At 39.7% G+C, this 20,517-nt stretch overlaps 1 protein-coding gene across 4 annotated transcripts in view; it reads right to left on the reverse strand.

Moving 5' to 3' along the window:
• FAM174A (family with sequence similarity 174 member A) overlaps window positions 1–20,517 on the reverse strand; it is a 49,021-nt gene that overhangs the window by 14,291 nt on the left and 14,213 nt on the right. The window contains exon 3 of one of the 4 annotated variants that reach the window (XM_041398138.1): window positions 11,453–12,713. The exons of the other annotated variants lie outside the window; for them this stretch is intronic. Coding sequence (XP_041254072.1) covers window positions 12,686–12,713 — 28 coding nt within the window. The 3' untranslated portion in view covers window positions 11,453–12,685. Of the gene's footprint in view, window positions 1–11,452; window positions 12,714–20,517 lie in introns of those variants that run through there. 4 annotated transcript variants of the gene reach the window in all.

Raw genomic sequence — 20,517 nt, forward strand, 5'->3', positions numbered from 1 at the left:
TCTTTTATACTAAAAACTATGTATACTATGTTTACAATTATGTTCCAATACCTATCACTTATGTTAGACAGTGACTTTCTACTCTAAACCAATCTGTGAATGCCAACATCATCCTGAACATGGATGCCAGGGAGAAGAAAGAAGAAGGGCAGGGCACGCCCAAATCCCTCCATCTTGGAACCCCTGACCCCCATGCACAGAATTCCAAACCCCCCTGTACCATGCTCCAAAATTTTTCCCTTTACCTGTGATTGCTACTACTATGCTACTTAAACTTTTGTGACCTGTAATTCTTCATATAAAGTTGGTAATTTGCTCCATGAGTTGAGATCGAATTCCCAGGCGTCATTGGCTTCCTGTCAGGGTCTCCAAGTCCCTGCCAGGGCCTTGAGCCATCCAGGGCATCCAGAGGGATGTCCTGGGCTCCGACAGTAAGCAAATAATTTATTGTTTACCCCTCTTGATGCAAAGTCTGTGGCAGATCATAGTGGACTCTACACATTATAGTGGTAAACTGAAGACACTGCTGCTTCTTGTCTATTAAACCTTGTCTGCTTCACTTACTTAATTTCAAAGCTCTTGGTCTGACATATTTATTTGTAAGTAAACCAAATACCAATAGCTGGGAAGGAAACAAAACAGGTATCTCCAAACAGACGACATAGCTACACCAGAGCAAGACAGATTGTCAACATATATGCACAGAAACTGGAATAAAGCATATCCTCAGAGAGAATTTAAAATTTACAATCGCAGATAAATGGTTCCTTCAGCCTTTTGGTGCAGGTTTGCAAGAGGTTATTCAAAGCAAATAAATTCAGATTTAGTTTCTCTTGGACAATGAAATAAATTGAAACCTGTGGAAAACACTCCAAAGACTGTTTTTTATCCTTGAAAACATCATCTCAAATCCCCTTCCCTTAAAGAAATCCCTCCTCCTTCAGAGGAATATTTAAACAATTGCAAATTTAACAGTTGCCAAGTTCATCCTTTCTGTTTGTTTGTTTGTTTGGTTGATTGGGGTTTTTGTTTTTGTTTTTGGTGGGTTTTTATGACTCCTCAATACTAGCTTAGTTGTCCAAACACAAATAACTTTTCTTTAATCATAGCTGAAGAAAGTTGCCCCTTTGTGCATATCACTGCAGTACAGCCCTTAATTACATAATTAGAAAGTATTTTTCCCTCTTCATTCAGCATATCAGACTCAGTACAATTGAGGAATGAAGGAGGGATGCATGGAGATTACATCTATGTGCTTTATTTCAAGCTTAAAAGGAAAAAGAAAGGGAAACAAAATTGAACAATGCTCTAGAGAAACTGATTCCACTCTAAGCTCTGCCACTGAGTCTCCAAGTGATGTCAAAGGAATATTTTAACTCAAAATTTGTCCACTTTGCCATTCACAATGTAGTTCTCATTTGCTGATCAGTCAAATTAGGATTCTGGGTCTATAAAAATCTCACACAACACAAAAATGAAAAAACCAGCATATACACAGAACATATGAAATGTTTCAACACCCTGGAAAATCATCTCTAGCTGTTTTAACTGAAGAAAACTTACTAAAATTAGTAAAAATTTAATTTCTCGTGGTCTTGGTATCTTAACTGTAGAGGTGGAATAAGAACTTCTCGTGTTTCTGTGAAAATTGATTTGGTTTTTATTCATTTGAAGGTCTAAGACACAATTGGTGTGGGTGTCTTGAAATAAAACTAAGGAAAAACTAGTCACTCTTTATGTAGAAAAACATTTGAAACCTGGAATATGGCCTAAATCATGCAAGTGTGTGAGGAAAATAGTACAATATTTATTTCTCCATCTGCCAGTAAACAAGAAAAATCCTGTGGAAAGAAAAAGTAGACACAGTCACGAATAATATCATTATATATGTAGAGAATTAAAATAAGATTGCTGAGAAAATCTGTACTTTCCCAAAAATTTAAGCACTTGATCTTTTGTTGTAAATTCACCTATTCTAACTGCTTTATAGGCAACAAGGACATACATAAGCCACGAAAGAACCTAACTAAGGTCAGAGGACTTCTGTTTTAAATACTGCCTTTATAAATATCAACAATCAATTCTCCACTAAGTAATCAAATATGTTATTGTAAAAAGTTTATATTTAAAATTTAAGATTTAAAATAGCAAGTGTGTAAAACCAGACCATTGATACTCGTAGTAAATGAAAGCCAGCAGAAAAATCCCCAAACTTCTGATCATGAAGACCAAAAACACTCACCACCTTATGTCAACAGTGAGGATTACTTGAAACAGATATTAAGGAATTCATGTAAGTATTTCCATCTGTCTTATACAGAGACTCATAGCAAATAAGAGTCTTCAAGCAAATTAATTTCTTTTTGACAATATAAAAAATTTTATTATCTTGTAAAAATTGATTGCATTTTTACTTCAGTATAAAGCAAAGAATAATGTTTAACACATGTAACTAAATTTTTTTATACTGCATACTACTATTAAATATGTAACTGTAAATTTTAAGTTGAGTAAGCGTTCCTCAGTCATATTTCATTATTCATCTATGCAGAAGTACACTGGTTAAACATTCAAAGAACTACTGAAATGCTTGGATGTTCATAAATCTATGGGACCTGACGGGATCCACCCCAGGGTAATGAGAGAGCTGGCAGATGAGCTTGCAAAGCCACTCTCCATCATTTACCAACAGTCCTGGCTCACTGGTGAGGTTCTGGATGACTGGAACTTTTTGTACACTGAAGCATCTGGCCTTCTGAATGTCTGTGGAGCAACATGTGTAATCAAAGTGGTTAGCAAGTTCTTCATATGTTCCAAATTTTTATTTAAGTACACCTACTTCATATTAAGCCTATGATCTGTCATAAGGCTTATGACAGATCTCTATGATCTGTCATAAAGCTTACTTAGTACTACTAAGTATGTAATTCCTTGACATGAACAGGGTAAAAATTGTCACACCTTCCACTGGCACAGAAAAACAAAGTTATTTCCCCTGAAAGAGAATCCTCTTAGTGAAATTCAAAATAGGATGAGAAGGCAAATGATATGCTCTTTGACCTGTAAAGGAAGATAAAGTAGATGGCAATTCATGATTGTTTTGAAAACACCACTCAAAATACCATTGTTGTACCGGTATGACAATAGTTACAGAATCACAGCCTAAGATTTCATGGCAGCATCAGTGACCTTTGATAATAATGTCTGCAAAAACCTCATACAGACCTGGAGATTTTTTTCGGAACCTGAAAGATAAAAATATCCACTCCAAAATATGCAATTTGGCTTCGCATTTGTCATTCCATTGACACAACAATCCACATGGTATTTAATCATCTCTCAAAATAAATAATTGCATAGCAACAGAAACATCTATCCTGGTAACAAATTTAGATGTCAAGGCCAATTCAACTTCTTCTACAGCCATTTTTGCTGCAGCGGTCAAATGTCTCTCATTGGTAGAGGAAGTAATCCCTGACAATAAGTGATACAAAGGTTGCAGTTGAGAATTAGTTATCCTCAAGTATGGCCTAAGCCAACCTATTGCACCAACCAATTTCTGTACGTCAGCAGCAGTTTTAATTTCAATGTCCAATTTTACAGGTTGAGGCACAATTTGTGTATTGGTGATTATCAACCCCAAATATTTCTAAGGCATCTGTCTTTGAACTTTTTCCAGGGCGGTAACCAAACCAAAGGCTTGTAAATTTTTCACAGATCATTGTTCAAGAGGTGTTGTTTAATAACAATAATTGTTTAATAATTGTTGTTTATTTTTGGACGCCAACAAGATAACATCCATATAATGATAGCAATAACAATTGCTAAATTGCTTTTGGACCTTAGATAAAGCCTGTGCCACAAAGCATTGACAAATATTCAGAGAATTTCCCATTCTTTTAGGCAAAACGGTCCACTGATATCTTTGGCCCAGTTCCTCATGATTTAAAGAAGGCACAGTAAAGACAAATTTTTCATTATCCTGATCAGCCAATGGAATTGTAAAAAAGCAGTCTTTCAAACCAATGATAATTATTTCCCATTCCTTGTGGAACCATTGTAGGGAGACCTGATTGTAAAGCACCCATTGCGGCCATCACAGCATTTATCTACTGCAAATAGTACAGAAGTTTCCATTTACCTGATTTCTTCTTTATTACAAACACAGGTGTATTCCATGGGCTAAATGATTTTTCAATATGTCCAGCTTTTAATTGTTTTATCACTAAGCCTCTCAGGGCAAGAAGCTTTTCAGTAGGCAGGGGCCACTGATCAGTCCAGACAGGCTTATCTGTCAGCCATGTTAAGGATACAACTGGATATTTAAGGCACTGCATCTCAGTGGCCCCCCACTAAAAATCCGTTGTAATTTTAACACCCCATTGGGTTAAGCAATCACGTCTCCATAAGTTAGGTTGAGCATTAGTAACATGTTGTTAGCTTGTTGGCCTTCAGGATGTGTTATAGGAATTTTAACAACAGACAAAGCACCACCTAACCTAACAACTCCAAAGGTTGATTGAGTGAGGGGCCATGCTGGAGGCCAAACAAACTGTAAAATTATAGTTACATCTGCTCCTGTGTCAAGTAAACTTGATATTGTAGTTTCTGGGTGACACCTCTTAGCAGTGACCAAGCATTGTATTTCCGGATGCTGATCTGTCACCTTTTGAGTCCAAAGAACCTCAGGCAGTCCTGTAGATCCAAAACCTCCAGTGCCACAACTCCGGCCCACTACAGTTGGAACAGAACTCATAAAAGGAACAAGTTGAGCAATACAAGTACCTTTCAGATAATAACAGGAGGTTCACTAACAGACACCATAGCATGAATTTGTCCCACATAATCAGAATCAATAAGATTCTGATTATGGACATTTTAAATGGACATTAATACCTTGAATAGTGCTACTAGATCTTCCCATCAGAAAAGTACTCAAACCTTGGCCTACTGGACCATACTCATCAAAAGGTGCTTCACATATACCTCTTGTCAAAATAGTTACTGTGTTAGCTATCAGTATATCAATCCCTGCTGAGCCTCTTGTGACCCCTGTGTATCGTTCACAAATGGAGAGTTTTCCAGTGCTGGCAGGGCTCATGATTGTCGTTGGGGTATTTGTGTCTCCATGCGCCCCTTTGCATTCTTCTTCCAGTTTCCCTGCGCTTGTCGACCCCCTGAAAGAGATCTTAACTTACAAAAGTCAGCAATATGGCCAAAGTTACCACAATGATAACAAGGCACTTTACTGTTCCAAATTACCCTAGAGTGTACACATTGACCAGTGGTTTGAGGGCATTGTGTCTTCCCATGCCCTGATTCTTCACAAGCAGAATATCTGGGTGAAGACTTCATGACTATTGCCAAAGCAGCCATTTTATGCTCAACCAAACCAGCCGTTGAGCAAGCAACTACAAGATCAGACAGCGAGGGATCTCCCGGTAAAGAATCAGTAATTCTCCTGCAATCATTGTTTGCGTTGTCCCGGGCTAACTGCATGAAATTTGCCTCAGCTTATCATCTTCTATTTACTGCAGCAATCCTCTCCACAAACTGCAGAAAAGGTTCCTTCACCTCTTGCTGGATGGTAGTATACCTTGGTTTAGGAGCTGCCATTTCCATTGTTTTAAGTAAGGCACTCATACCCAGATGCTGGGCCTGTGCCAGAACCAGGGGATCCCATCTTGCCTGCAAATCTGGATTAGAGAACGGTCCATTGCCCAGCAAGGCATCAACTCCCACAGCATGACATGGATCGTGCTGAGGTAACTGCATATTGTCCAATGCTCTTTCAACCACTTGTTTCCAGGTAGCTTGAAACACACCATACTGCACTGGCTGAAACAGAATCATAGCAAGGTGAACAATATCATAAGGCACAAGTATATCAGCATTTAGAACACAAATCACTTGCACCACCTGTGAAGAGTTAATACCATACTGATCTGCTTTTGACTGGAGATCCTGCACAACCCTCCACGCAAAAACCTGATGGCTATCTTGTTGTCCTGAATTAGGAGCAGCTTTGAAAACAGGAAAAGCCACAGGCCCACCAGAAGCAGCAGCAGCACCTGTCTCCATCCTTTTAGGTGGACCTATTTTCTCTAAAGAATTCCAATCTCCCACTTCAGCTGCTTTCATTCTCACATGCTCCCAAAATTACAAAGGGTGCCAAGGAGTCACAGCCACCTGGCAGGGAGGCAGAGTTCAAGAAGCAGCAGGCTTGGATCTGCTACGAGGTCTCACAGAAACAGATTTCTGCATCTTTCTAGATGTACTTATAACCAGCAATTCATCATCAGAACTATCACTCAAATCAGGCGTCTGAATTAGGTCTGGACCTCCACAGTGTACTTGCTGCCTTCACTCATTTTAGGGTACCCTTCAACTTTTCTTCTCTTTTTTTTTTTCTTTTTTACAGTCCAGTTACAATCATGGCAGGCGGCCACCAGCTGTCGCTATAGAGCTCAACACGGCACAAGCACCAAAACTCAAAGCGGAAGGCTGTGTAGGCTACTTATAAAGGCAACATGTTGCCTTTATAGTTTTACAGGATATCGACATTTGCTTAACAAACACATACACTGCCCACTGGTCATGAAAAAGAAACAAAATTCTCAATAGGTTGTAGTGTTTGTGAGGGTCCCAGGACGAGGGAAGAGATGAATCTGACTCCATGTTCTCAGAAGGCTGATTTATTATATTATGATATTATATTAAAACAAATTATATACTAAAACTATACTAAACTATAGAGAAAATGATACATCAGAAGGCTTAACAAGAAAGAATAATAAAAACCCATGACTGACTCCTCAGAGTCGACACAGGTGATGGTGATTGGTCATTAAGTTAAAACAATTCACATGGAACCAATCAAACAACCACCTACTACATTCCAAAGCAGCAAAACACAAGGAGAAGCAATCAGATAATTATTATTTACATTCCTCTCTGAGGCTTCTCAGCTTCCCAGGAGAAGAAATCCTGGCAAAGGGATTTTTCAGAAAATATAGTGACAATACGTGAAAAGGAGCCATGTCACTCTGTGAGCCAACCAAAGTCCGTATCTTTTGACTTCTCTCTTTCTTCACATTGTCATGGTGATAGCCTTGAGAGACATACAAGGCTTTCCTTCAGGAAGCCTTCACTGGCTCACAAGAACAGCACAAAAATGTCTTTCCTATGTTGCAAGGCAAAGCTGTGAGTAGCGCAGCTGTTTTGTAAATATTTACACAGCCTGTAAGTAAACTGGATCTCCTCTTAGTACACTGTATTGTCAATGTAGAAGAATCTATCTCCATTAGAGCTACTTAAGAGAGAAGTAAATACACTGTAATGAGATACAACTATTGTGTCTAGACTGCTCCTTCACATCAAATCTAGTTTTTAAATTAAAATGTTATTATCTGCCACCTGCCTGTGCTGATATCTATGTAAAATGAGCTAACACAGATGCATTCACCTTGTAAAAAGTAATCTCACAAATATGAGCCAAAGACCTGCACATGCCTGAGAGACTATGTATAGGTCAGCCAGACATTATTTTCAAGGGTTTATTTAAGGCTACACATTTCAACTGTATGCGCAAAACATGCCCACATGGAAAAACACCAATATATCTTCACTTACACCTACACTAATAAACCACAGAGGGACCACTAAATCAAGATTTAAAGAGGCATGAAGAAGGCATGATTTAAGGCAAAATTTACAAGATTTGCTTTAAGTTTGGCAAGCCTTTTCTGGGCCTCTTTTCACTACCAACTCACCAACTCATCAGTTCCTCTCTCATCTACCTTGGTTTTTTAAGGTTTTCCTCCCATTTACCTTCAATGACCAGACACATCTCACTGAGAGAGTATGCTGCCATGACTGACAAGGTGGAGGTAGATAAGGTAGTTTTTACCAAGCAGAATTTCAAGAGACGTCTAGTAAAGCATGGGAGAGGCAGCCACTCAATCTGCAGCAACTTGGTCAGACAAAAAAAAAAAAAAAGACTAAGCTGCTGTCTGAGCGGTTTTAAGCTGACAGTTTTTGAGCTTACGTCCACCATAGTTAAAAAATTACAGGTATATGGGCTGATCCCCTCAACTTCTGTACCCATAAATTTCTGGGTGTACAAGGTTGCATTCCTGAGCTAGTTTTTGGAGGTGGTGCTCTGTTCAGTTCAGCAGCCTCCATTTTCTGGGCTTTTCTTCCAGCAGGCAACACTAACTTCAAAGGGATACAGTTCAATACTGCAGTTAATGTAGTTACAATAAAGATCTGTGGCACCACCTGAAATATTTAGCGTAAGTGCCACAGAATTCAGGACACATATAATGTGAGCCCATAGATAAGAAATCCAGTGACTAACACAGGGAGCCTGCAGTCTCAGTCAAAAGAACAGTGAGGTCACAGCAGTGTCTCAGCAGAACTGTTTCATTCACACTCACATGAAAATACTGGCTGTAAACACTGATGTGTGTCATGTCAGAACTATAGCAGTTGTCTCCTGAGATAAGTTGGCACCTGTTCCAAACATGGGACATCAACTACAACATTGTCAACAGCATTACCTTACTACTACTGTTCCAGTGGCTAACATAGCTCCAATTCTAATCATCAATGCTATTGGAAATAGTGTGCCCTTAATTTCTGCCAGCTAACCATGAACTGAGCCCCCAGGCATTCCCATGCACATATGAGGGATGGGAAACCCAGAGCCTGGTGTCTGGCAGGTTGACTTTGATTCTGGATAGCGATCGTGCTTGGGAGAGCATTTCATAGGAAGGATATGTTTCCTTGTCCTTAGTACACAAAAGAAGAGGGTTCCCTTGTTGAAAGAGGAAGGAAGGCAGAGAGGAAGGAGGAAAGAAGGAAGAAGACAAGACAGGGAAATGTTTATAGACCAGCAAAATGCAATCACTTAGTTCATATAGTCATTAACAGCACCTTTGAATGATACCTGTGCAAGAAGGTTCACCTTTCCATTCCTTTCATGACTCGTCAAAGGCCTCTTCATATTCCACTGCAGTCCATTTCATTTCATTTCATATTCCTTTAAGTGATCTGGACATAGCCTCTCATCCTTGAGAAGCAGACAGCAGAACAACATAAAATGCAGCATTTACAAGACACAGACAGAAAAAAAACAAATGCCTTTCTAAGACAGAAAACCTGTATGTTGTAAAATGCAACTGCTTTGTTGCCAAAAGTGCCAAAAATATACTTAAATATACAATAAAAGGGGACAAATATGTTAGCAGCGCTTCATCCATGTTTCACTGATAGTTGTTTTTAACTGCCTTCTCGTGTTAGTAGGAGTAGTTCACAGAGCTTGCCTGCTTTGACCAAATCCTTCTACACAGCAGCTTCACCGAATGGCTAGAGGGGCCCATTTTGGGGTTATCCTGATCCTGGGGAAAAATCTACAAAATCCTAAATCAAATATGTTTCTTGAGTGCTTGGCCGATTACAATTCAGCTTGGGAGCTACAGCTGAAGAGAAGTCCAAGCTGCCTGATAGCAGATAGTCAAAATAAAGAAAAAAAAATTGGGCTAGCAGCCATCTTAGCCAGAGCTAGTGGTAGAGTGTCAGGTAGCACATTCCAGAAGAAACATTTTACTGTTTGGCAGTAGCCCCAACAAAGTGGGCACTTGGCTTTGGCTGGTAGTGTTAGTAGATGGATGCTCTGTCAATGATGATAGGATACCTGCTGCCACACATCTGTGTTAGATATATCACTGACATTACTAGGAAATATTCTCAGGGAAAAGCCTATGAACACTTCTTTTTGCCATTGTTGGTAACAGAACTTCTGAGATTTGGGCAATACAGGCTGAATGCTGACCCTCCTCCTGTATTTCTGCAACAGGCAAGGGAAACTCTCATTTTCTTCCCACAGTCAACAACACTCCTTGATGCTGTTGAGTCAGGGACAGAAAGAAAGAAAGACTCCAATCCTCAGGTGGATCAGAAGGCAAAAGCGTTTAATGAAAGTAGCGGGTCTTTTTATAAGGTGACTCACTAAGGTGATACTTAACTGGTCTCAAAGTAGAAGCATCTCACACTATTGGAGTACTATGAATAGCACCAACACTCTAGAGAACTATAGCTATAAACAACGGTTACAGAAAGAGATTGTTTTTATTATTATTTGTTTTAATTCTTTCCTCTAAGATTCCCAGGCTCAGCCTTGGAGAAATTATCTCTGTTCTTTCTTCCACTGAACTGAGAATATCCACAGCTCCTGTGAAAGTCTTGCTGGAGTCAGTTTATTCTGAGTAAACTTCATGATGGTGGAAGTAAACTTCATGATGGTGGAAGTAACTAGAAAATACTACTTTGCCATGCTAGTTAAGTTTTATAACACATCTATTTAATACATATGACCTCTTACTGAGATTAAATAACAACATAGGAACTAGATTCCTGATTATTAGGTAGGAAGAAAAGAGACACACTTGGAAGCCTTGCTCCAGAATTTTTAAGGAGATGTTGTCTTTCAGTGTATGGGCACAGAGTTCCTGAGAATTAGGATTAAATGTCATCAGTTTTGAAAAGTGCAAAGGACATTATTGACACATGCAACAATAGTCAAAATAGGTCAGTCTTTTTAACAACCCAAAATGGTCGTTGTCAAGGGCTAACCTTGGACAAAGCATATACTCTCTTCCTTCCACTGTTAAGAGTTGCAACTTCACTATGAACCATTAGCCAAGTTCATAATGTTTCTCTACATAAAAGGCTTGTAGTCCATTGTCAGTTTTAGACTTTAAGTAGGTTCTGAACAAAATATTCAAATTAATTCTGAAAATATGAAACTATTATCATCTTGCCATTTAACCAGAGAAAGATTTTAAGAAGCTGTAGATTTAACTTTTCTGAATAAAACATTCACAGTAGCCTTCCATTGCTTTTGCTCACTGGAGAATGGTACATATGCTACCCAAAACTGAACTTGTGTTTGCTGCAAGAAAAGAAACAAAAGACAATCCTTAATGTTTCAACAGGATTTTGCTGTGGAATGTCTTATTGAAGGCAAGTCTCACACCTTGACATAAGGGGTTTTCAGTACATTTACTTCACTATACTTTGCACTCGAGACCACAGTTGAGGTGACAGAACCGTTACCACAGCAACAGCACACACATAAACCCCCAAAACTTGCATTTTTAATAATAATTTTGCCCTTTTATGAATTTAGAAAGAAAAACTGAATCGAACACGAAAATTTTTATTTTCATTTAAAATTTGAAACATTACAAATAATTTTGTTTCTGGTTTATGGTATCTAGTAGTGCAAATGGGCAGAACAGCATGTACCGTATTAAAATGAGGAAAATATTTCAATTTCATCGGTACTGAAGACATGTATCGGCACCAAGAACAACAGAGTTTGTATTCAAATAAAAAATTAAATAACATATTTTATAATTAACAAGTTTTTAATCTATCCTACTTTAGCTTTCTTTTTCTTAAAACTTACACCAACACAAGTGAATTTAAGGGTTTTTCTTGGGGACAGCTAGAGTTGCCAAGATTATAAATTAAAATCTTAATGACTGTCTACTATTTATACCCAAAAGACTACAGATACTTCCATTAAATCAATATCACATACTGGCATCCATGTATTTCACAGTATGTTAGTGGAAAACATAAAAAATTGGACCAGAAGCACCACAGCTGCTCAGTCAAATAAGCCCTGGTCTTATATTGCCTCTGGAAAAATGCATGCTGTCATGTCCATCTTGGACAGAACAAGGTCTAGAATGTCTATCCTACCTGCAGATATAAAGCAGATGTGTACCCATATTAATTATGGGTATGTAATTACCCATAATAATGTACCCATTATTAATAGCCATATCAAATTTAGAACCCTATTTTCTGCATTTACTTTCTAGTATCAAATGGTTCTGAAGCTGCTACAAAATCTAAGGTTCTAAGTCAACTGAAGTTATTTAGAGAGCTAAAATTGAAAATGTGCTAACTTATCTTTTATATGGGTAGAGGAGGTAGGGAAATTATTTATACAACTCAAGACAAGAAGTACGACAGCTGTCCAACCTTTGTATGTGTTTCTATCACCCTATAATCACAGGAACATAGAATCATAGAAGGTCCCAGATGACTGTAAGCTGGCTAACATCCCAATTTTCAAGAAGGGCAAGAGGAAATGATCCTGGTAACTATCCACCTGTCAGTCTCACCTCAGTGCCTGGCAAAATTTGGAGAAGATTATTCTGTGAGTTATTGAAAAATACCTGAAGGACATCACAGTTGTCATTCACAGCCAGCATGGGTTCATGAGGGGAAAGTCCTTCTGACACCCATTCATGAAAAGATTCTCTACCTCATCGATCAAGTTAAGACAATTAATGTAATCATCTTTTTGGATTTCAGTAGTCATCAATGCTGTTTTTCAGTGTCCTGGACAAAATGTCCAGCACTCAGCTGGATAAACACATCATCACAAGCACAGCAACTCGCTCAAGGGTTGGGCACAATGGGTGACATGAGGCTGGTGATCTGTCACTAGTGGGGTTGGGGTTCCACAGAGCTCCATTCCAGACCCAGTGCTCTTCACTGTCTTCATAGATGACTTAGATGAGGACTTGCAGGCATATTAAGCAGGCTTGTCAATTATAACTATCTTGGGAGTTGTTGTGGATCAACCTGGGCCAGATGCCAGGCCTCAATGAAAGCCGCTCAATAACTTCCCTCTGCAGCGGGACACAAGAGAGAAAATATAACAAAGAGTTCATGGGTTGAGGTAAGGATCAGAAGAGACCCCTCATCAAATGCCATCATGGGCAAAACAGGTTCAACTTAGGGATATTAAGTAAATTTATTTCTAACAAACAAACAAACAAAACAAAAAATCAGAGCAGGATAATGAGACATAAAAAATGCCTTTAAAAGCACCTTCACCCCAACCCTGTCTCCTTCTTAGCTCTATCTCCTACCCCAGCAGTGCAAGAAGACATGGAATGGAGGTTATGATCAGTCCTGTGGCTTCTCCTGTTGCTCAGGAAGAGGAGTCATTCCACCGATGGATCATGGGGTTTCTCCCAGAGGAGACAGTTTTCCTGAACATCTCTGACATTGCTCTATCTCATAAGCAACAGCTCCCCGCGAACTGCTGCAATGTGAGTCCATCCCAAAGGCAGCTGTCCTCCCCAGACTTCTGCAGCATGGGTCACTCTTCCATGGGGTGAAGTCCCTCAAGGACAGGCTGCTCCAGCACAGAGCAGGGCCCCACTCTCCAGAGATCTCCCACAGGATCACAGCTTCCTCCCAGACATCCACCTGCTTTGGTGAAGGCTGTTCCATGGGCTACAGGTGGATCTCTGCATTCCAATGGACCTCCATGGGCTGCAGGGGCACAGCTGCTTTGCCATGGTCTTCACCACAGCCTGCAGAGGAATCTCAGCTCCAGCACCTGGTGCACACCCTCCATCTCCTTCTCCACTGACCTTATGGTCTGCATAGTTGTTCTTCTCCTCACATGTTCTCACCCTGCTCTCCTCTGGCTGGAATTGAAACTGTGCAACAACTTTTTGTTCATCTTTCTTCTTAAATGTGTTATCACAGAGGCATTACCACCACTTCTAAGTTGGCCCAGGCTTGGCCAGCAGTGTGTTTATCTTTGTAGACATCAGGGATTGGCTCTGCTGAATGTGATGGAAGCTTCTAGGAGCTTCTCACAGGAGCCACCCCTGCAGAAGCCCTCCTACCAAAAACCAATGCAAAACCAATACAAGAGGAAAGAAATTGAGGGTGTCTTGTGCAGACAAGATGGAGAGGCAATATAATGATCTTGAAAGAAATGGCAGATATCCAATAGAACAAAGCTCTTTTTACCATTCACTGTAGCTTCAGTGCAATAGGCTTAAAATTACTAGAAACAAGGTTTACATTTCCTATCAGGAAAGGCAAAATTAAAGATCTGACAGAATAGACAGTGAAACTTTGAATTAAATTTTACCACCTATCTGAGCAATCTTCTTACTGCAAGTGTACTACTAACTTTCAGAAACATCACCAAAATTCTGAGGTATATATATCTGCTTTGATTCCCCAGGTTTAATTTGTAAAACTTTATCTTTGTAAAAGATAAAGTGTTTTCTGTTTAGAAAGATGCGAGGCCTTTGGTTGGACTTTATCAGAGCACAGAATAAAAATTACTGTATTTGGTCTGAACAGAAATCCACAGTCACACATCTCTTTTTGGACAATGCCCAAGGCAGATAAAAAGAGTAACATCAGCCCAAACATATTCCCTGTGAAATCTCCCAAGGTTCAAAATGTGGGATATAGACTGTTCAATAATGTAATCTCTTGAAGAAGTTTCTTTAAGATTCCTCATAAATGCCATTTACCTTACCTACAGACTTTTGGCTGGATTTATTTTCTTTTTTTAAGAAAAAGCTGTCAAATAATAAAGAATTTGTTTCTTTAAAATGAGTACTTCTTTATACAATGCATGATCCAGTCAGCTGTTGAACTGAAACTAACTTTTATTTAAAACATGAACAATTAAATTCTTGGGTGAGAATGTGTACTGTTTCATCCTCTGTCTTTATGGACCAAGTTTTCTGAAGCTAATATGAATGAATGTTTGTTTCTGTTAAACAGGATGAAGCTTAGGAAAGAAAATTGATAAACAAAGTGCCAATTACCTGGATCGATACAAATAGGTATCAAAAGGAACTCTGGCATAACTTTTCAACTCAGACTATGCCATACATCCAACCTGAATTCCACTGGATGCAACCTCATTCCCATCCCATCTGCCCTTTCACTGGTCAGCAGAGACATCATCATCTCCTACTCTGCTGCCCCTCTTGCACGCTGCCCTCTCTTCTCCAAGCAGAACAAAGCAGCAGTTCCCTGTCCTTCTCATATAGTGGTGCTCAAAACAGAGCAGAGTGGGACAAGCCCCTCCCTTGCCCAGATGCATCCCAGGACATGGTTGGCCCTCCTGGCTGCCAGGGTGCTGCTGGCTCCTATTCAACTTGCCATTAACTCAAATCCCCAGATATCTTTCTGCCAGGCTGCTCTTCAGCCTCTTGTCCCCCAGTTTGTATGTATTATTATCTCATTTCAGTTGGAGAATACAGCACTTGCTCTTTATTAAATTTCATATATATGGTGATTATCCTGCTCCATAGTCTAATCAGATCTGTAACATCTCTCTACCCTTGAGGGAGTTCACAGCTCCTCCTACATTATTTGTGACAGCAAATTTACTTACTGTGCATTTGATTCATATCACATCACTTTGATTCACATCACTTAGGAAAACATTATATATTGCATTTTATGCAAAGCATACTGCCTTAAGCATTGAAAAGACTTATGTCAAAAATATAAGCTCATACTTTCCCAGCTGAAGAAAGCAGGAAATTACACGCAAAAGATTTCATTATTTAAGAACCTTCTTTGTATCTTGTAGTAAAATCTTAAATATACCCATCCATTCTGATAATACCTTGAAGAAATCTTCTTGTTTTATCATTTCTTAAAATAAGTGTGTTCCAAGATGGCATCTAAATAGAGGGCAAGCCACTTGGGAATGATGAGTAATTGTGGTGTCCTAGGGTAAGGTTATGATGCTTGTATCCCCAGTCGTGTGTTCTGTTGGTGCAGGATGTTATGTACTGTGCCTTCAAGACTGGCTCTGAAGAGCAAGGTTTGTTTTGGTTTGTTATCAGCCTGCTGCCCCACAGCTGACAGGACAGAGGGACGGGGCAGTACACAGTGCAGCTTTTGCTTTGCTTTTTGCTGCTTGCTTTGCTCTTGCTCCTGCTTGCTTCACTTTTGCTTTGCTCCTGCTCTGCTTTTGCTTTTTGCTTCTGTTAGTTAGTTTAGCTAAGCGGTCCAGATTTTTCCCTGGACTTTTTCCTTTCCCTTTTTAGAACCATTCAAACCTGCTCCGGACTGGGACCTGGGAAACACCAAGAGTTTACATCTTGTAGCTGCAGCAGCCATCCCCAGCGCCGGAAGGAGCGACATCAGAGCAACCACTCCCAGGAAAGACTTTCTGAATTTGTCATCCTTTTCAGATCAGTGAAAGTGTTGTCAGCTAGTATTGTTCATTTTGTGTGCTGGGGGTGTTTTGCCTGTTAAATAAACAGGTTCTTTCCACTTCTCTCTGAAGAATCCTTCCTGAACCAGTGGGGGGAAGGGACCATATAAGTTTGCTTTCTAAGGAGGGTCCCCTTTGAAAGTCTTCTCCCAGATTTACCCTAATCCAGCACAAAATTTGGTGCCCAATATGTGGGGCTCGAGAGAGAGGGGAAAAAACCCTGTTTTGAGTACATTTTGGTTACCATTACTCTGTGTTGGTATAAAGCAGTTAATAGCCATGTTTTTTGAATTTGTAATGTCTCTTGAAGTGAAGGCTTGCCTGCATTTCTGGTTCCTAGGGTTTTTTGAGATCTTAATACCTCTACAGTCCCTAAGTTTATTTTCTTATCCAGAAATAGCTGTAATATTGTCCCTAATATGTAGTTTTTACAGTAGAAGGGCAGTGACTTCATAGCTATTCTGCTAGGCTTGGTGGTTATGATATATAAGAAGTTTATGAACATGCTGGGGTCTGTTCCAAGTATGAATAGTTCATAGCTATAGTTATGCACCCAGTTTGTTAGAGGAGGTTTTTCAGCCTTTGCTTTCCTTCTTCTCCGAACCTCTTACATCACTATTAGAGAATGTTCAGTTTCCCATGAATGTTAAAGAGACCATCTTTCTGATATTTAATCTAGTAAGCTTCTTTTATACAGTCTGCAGCTTCTCTAGAATGAAGGCTGAGATTTCTAGACAAGCTAATGAGACCCCTGACCAGGAGTAGACCCAGGCATAGAAAATCCTGAGTAGTGTGATAAATAAGAAGATATGAGCCAAATCCTGAAAGAATTCTCTGACCCTATAGTCTAAGACTTTCCCCATAAACAAATTCAGAACCCAGCTGAAGTGGAGAAATACCTGAAAAAGAAATACCATAATAACCCTAAGGACAAAAGGATCATTGCAGAGAGCTGGGCCCTGGCATATGCTTATCACACACTGCTAAATACCTTAGAGCAACAGACAGAGGAAGGGGGGCAAGGAGATAAATCAAGAGCTATCCCAGTCAATCAGGCTGCAGCCAACACCCCAGGCTCTTGGGTGTCTTCAACACCCCTTGAAGCCAACAGCTAAACCAGATAGTGAGCCTAAGCCAGCAGCTAAACCAGACAATAAGCCTCAACCAATAGCTGTTGCTACTAGCACTAGAAGTGAAAAATGCACAGACACGACCAATCGACCAGTGCATGATGATGATGATGATGGTGATGCAGGAGAAAGACCCTCAGTATTTCCTGACATAGAATCAGGAATCAAAGCAACAGGCGCAAAATCAGAAGCCAATATTGAGTCCTTTTCCCTGAAGAACCTGCATGGCCTAAAAAAAGATTACACCCGACGATCTGATGAATCCATAATTAGCTGGTTAGTCCGTCTTTGGGACGCTGCAGGCAAGGCAGCATCCCAATTCTGCCTACAGTTCTGGACAGCACTGAAGCGAGGCATTTGGGATCCCTGACACATAATCCTGTCATCGACCAAAGCATGATGAGGGGGGCTAACCATCACAGCCTCTGGGCATGAGTCTAGCACAAAGATACCTGTGTGCAGATAATCTCTACATGCAGCAAACACAGTAGAAAATCATAAAACAAGAGATTCAACACCTGAGAGAAATAGCAGTAGCAGAGATTATCTTCTCAAATGACATAACAACTAAGAATCCATGCACATCTGTGATGTGGCGAAAACTGGTACGACTTGGGCCACATGAATATGCTTCTGTTCTAGCTATAATAAAGCGAAATAACAGGAATGAGACTGTGCTTGACATGGCAAAGAAGCTCCGAGCTTATGCAGATGCTGTACCTAGTCCAACACATGCCAAAATCTCAGCGGTGGAAACACATCTGCAAAAATTAAAAGACAAGATAAAAGAGAATCATAAGAAGCTCAGAAAGAAAATTAAGAAAGACCTTCTCCAAATCTCAGCAGTATAGATCAGAAGTTTTAATACCCAACACAGATGTTCCCCTGATAGAGAAAGAAGGTACACCCCATGACCTGAGCTGTAGTTCTTCCTGCATGATTGCGGAGAGAACATGAGGAGATGGGATAGAAAATCCACTGCTGCTCTGGCCCAACGGGTGCATGAACTGAAAGAAGACAGAGCTCAGAGAAGAAGTTCCACCACAAAAAAAAGCAGATCCAGTTGCCTGTAACTGAACTGCCAGGTATGATCATGATGATAACATGTCCAATCCCTTCGAAAAAACCTCTAAGACATATGCCCAAAGAAAGAAAGATAACCAAGCTTAGAAAGACCCTGCCTCTAGCCAAGTAGAAGCAAAGGAAAATTGTGTTTTCAGATGGTGTAGATTCATTAGCCTGGCACATCAGAACCACAAGAGTATAAAGCTTTAGTTGACACTAGTGCGCACTGTACCATAATTCCATCAAGACATGTAGAAACAAAATCCGTTTCTATTGCTAGTGTGACAGGGGGATCACAAGATTTCACTTTAGTAGAAGCTAATGTGAGCTTAACTGAGAATGAGTAGAAGAAACATCCTATATTTTAGACATAAATTATCTCTGAAGCAGGTATTTCAAAGACCCAAAAAGACTCAGGTGAGCATTTAGAACAGCAGCTGTAGTGACAGAAAATGTCCAACAATTAAACATCTTGCCTAGACTGTCTGAGAATCCATCTACAGTAGAGCTTCTGAAAGGAGAAAACCAACAAATACCAATTACCACTTCCACAGTGCATTGTTGACAATATAAAAAAACTCGAGATGCTGTGATTCCCATCTGTAAAATAATCTGAAAGCTGAAGAGCTAAAAAGTAGTCAGCAAAACCCACTCAACCTTCAACAACCCCATCTAACCTGTGCATAAATCTGAAAAAAAACAAAGACTGACGATAAATTACCATGCATTAAATAAAGTAACTCCACCGCTAAGCGCTGCTGTACCAGACATAGTAGAGCTCCAGTATGAACTAAAATTCAAAGCAAGAATTGATGCCACTATCAATATTGCCAATGCATTTTTCTCCATTCCTCGGACAGCAGAATGTAAGCCTCAGTTTGCTTTCACGTAAAGAAAAATACAATACGTCTAGAACCCACTGCCCCAGAAGTAGAAGCACAGTCCTACCATGTGCCATAAACTGCTCCAGAGTACACTAGAAAAAAGTGAAGCTCCAGAACACCTACAATATATTAATAACGTCATTGTGTGGGTGAACACAGCTACAGAAGTGTTTAAAAAAAAGAAAAAAATCATCCGAATCCTCCTGGGATCTGGTTTTGCCATCAAAAAAAAAACAAAGTAAAAAAAGACCAGCTTGTAAGATTCAGTTCCTAAGAGTAAAGTAACAAGATAGACAGCATCAAGTTCCTACAAATGTCATCAACAAGATTACAGCTATGTCTCCACCAACCAATAAGAAAGAAACACAAGCTTTCCTAAATGCCATAGATTTTTAAAGAATGCACATTCCTGAATACAGTCAAATCATGAATCCTCTCTACCTAGTCACCCATAAAAAAACCACTTTCCACTGGAGCCCTGAGCAGCAACAAACTTTTACCCAAATTAAGCAAAAAATCACTCATACAGTAACTCTTGGCCCAATCAAAACAAGACCAGAAATGAAAAACATACTCTACTCTGTAGCTGAGAACCACAGTTTGTCCTAGAACCTTTGACGGAAGGTACCTAGAAAGACTCAGAGTCGACCACTGAAATTTTGAAGTCAAAGCTACAAAAAATATGAATCTAACTACACTCCAACAGAAAAAAAAAAAAAAATCTTGACTACCTGTAAAACAGTCCAAGATGCCTCAGAAGTAATTAGTACAGAAGCACAACTCCCCCGAGCACCCCAACTACCCGTGCTGAAGTAAATGTTCAAAAGCAAAGGTCCTTCCACCCACCATGCCACCAGTGCTACACAGAACAAATAGACTGCTCTTACCACACAACGTGCCCGTATAAATAAACTGAATCACCCTAGAATTTTAGAAGTAATTACAAATTGGCCGAAGGTGAAAATTTTAGTGTCACAAATGAAGAACAAAAACCAGTGACATGGGCTGAAGATTGTTCCTCCATATAACCAACTACCACTAGAAAAAACACGCTGTGCTCTTTTTACTGGTAGTTCCTATCGCATCGTAAAAATAAACCAGAAGTAAAAAGCAGCTGTATAGAGCCCCACACGACAGATAACAGAAGCCACTGAAAAAAAAATAGATCAAACCAACTCGCAAAACTCAAAGCCTTTCAGCTAGCCCTAGACATTACAAAGAGAAGTAGCCAAAGCTCTACCTCTACACTAATTCATAAATAATAGCCAACACTCTATAAAAGTAACTAGAAAATCAAAAAAAAGACTGACAACATAGAAAAAAACCAATTTAATCTGCTAAAGAATAAAAAGGCATC

The sequence above is a fragment of the Onychostruthus taczanowskii genome, unplaced genomic scaffold (genome assembly GCF_017590055.1).
Source record: "Onychostruthus taczanowskii isolate IOZ18803 unplaced genomic scaffold, ASM1759005v1 scaffold140, whole genome shotgun sequence".
Classification (NCBI taxonomy): Eukaryota; Metazoa; Chordata; class Aves; order Passeriformes; family Passeridae; genus Onychostruthus; species Onychostruthus taczanowskii.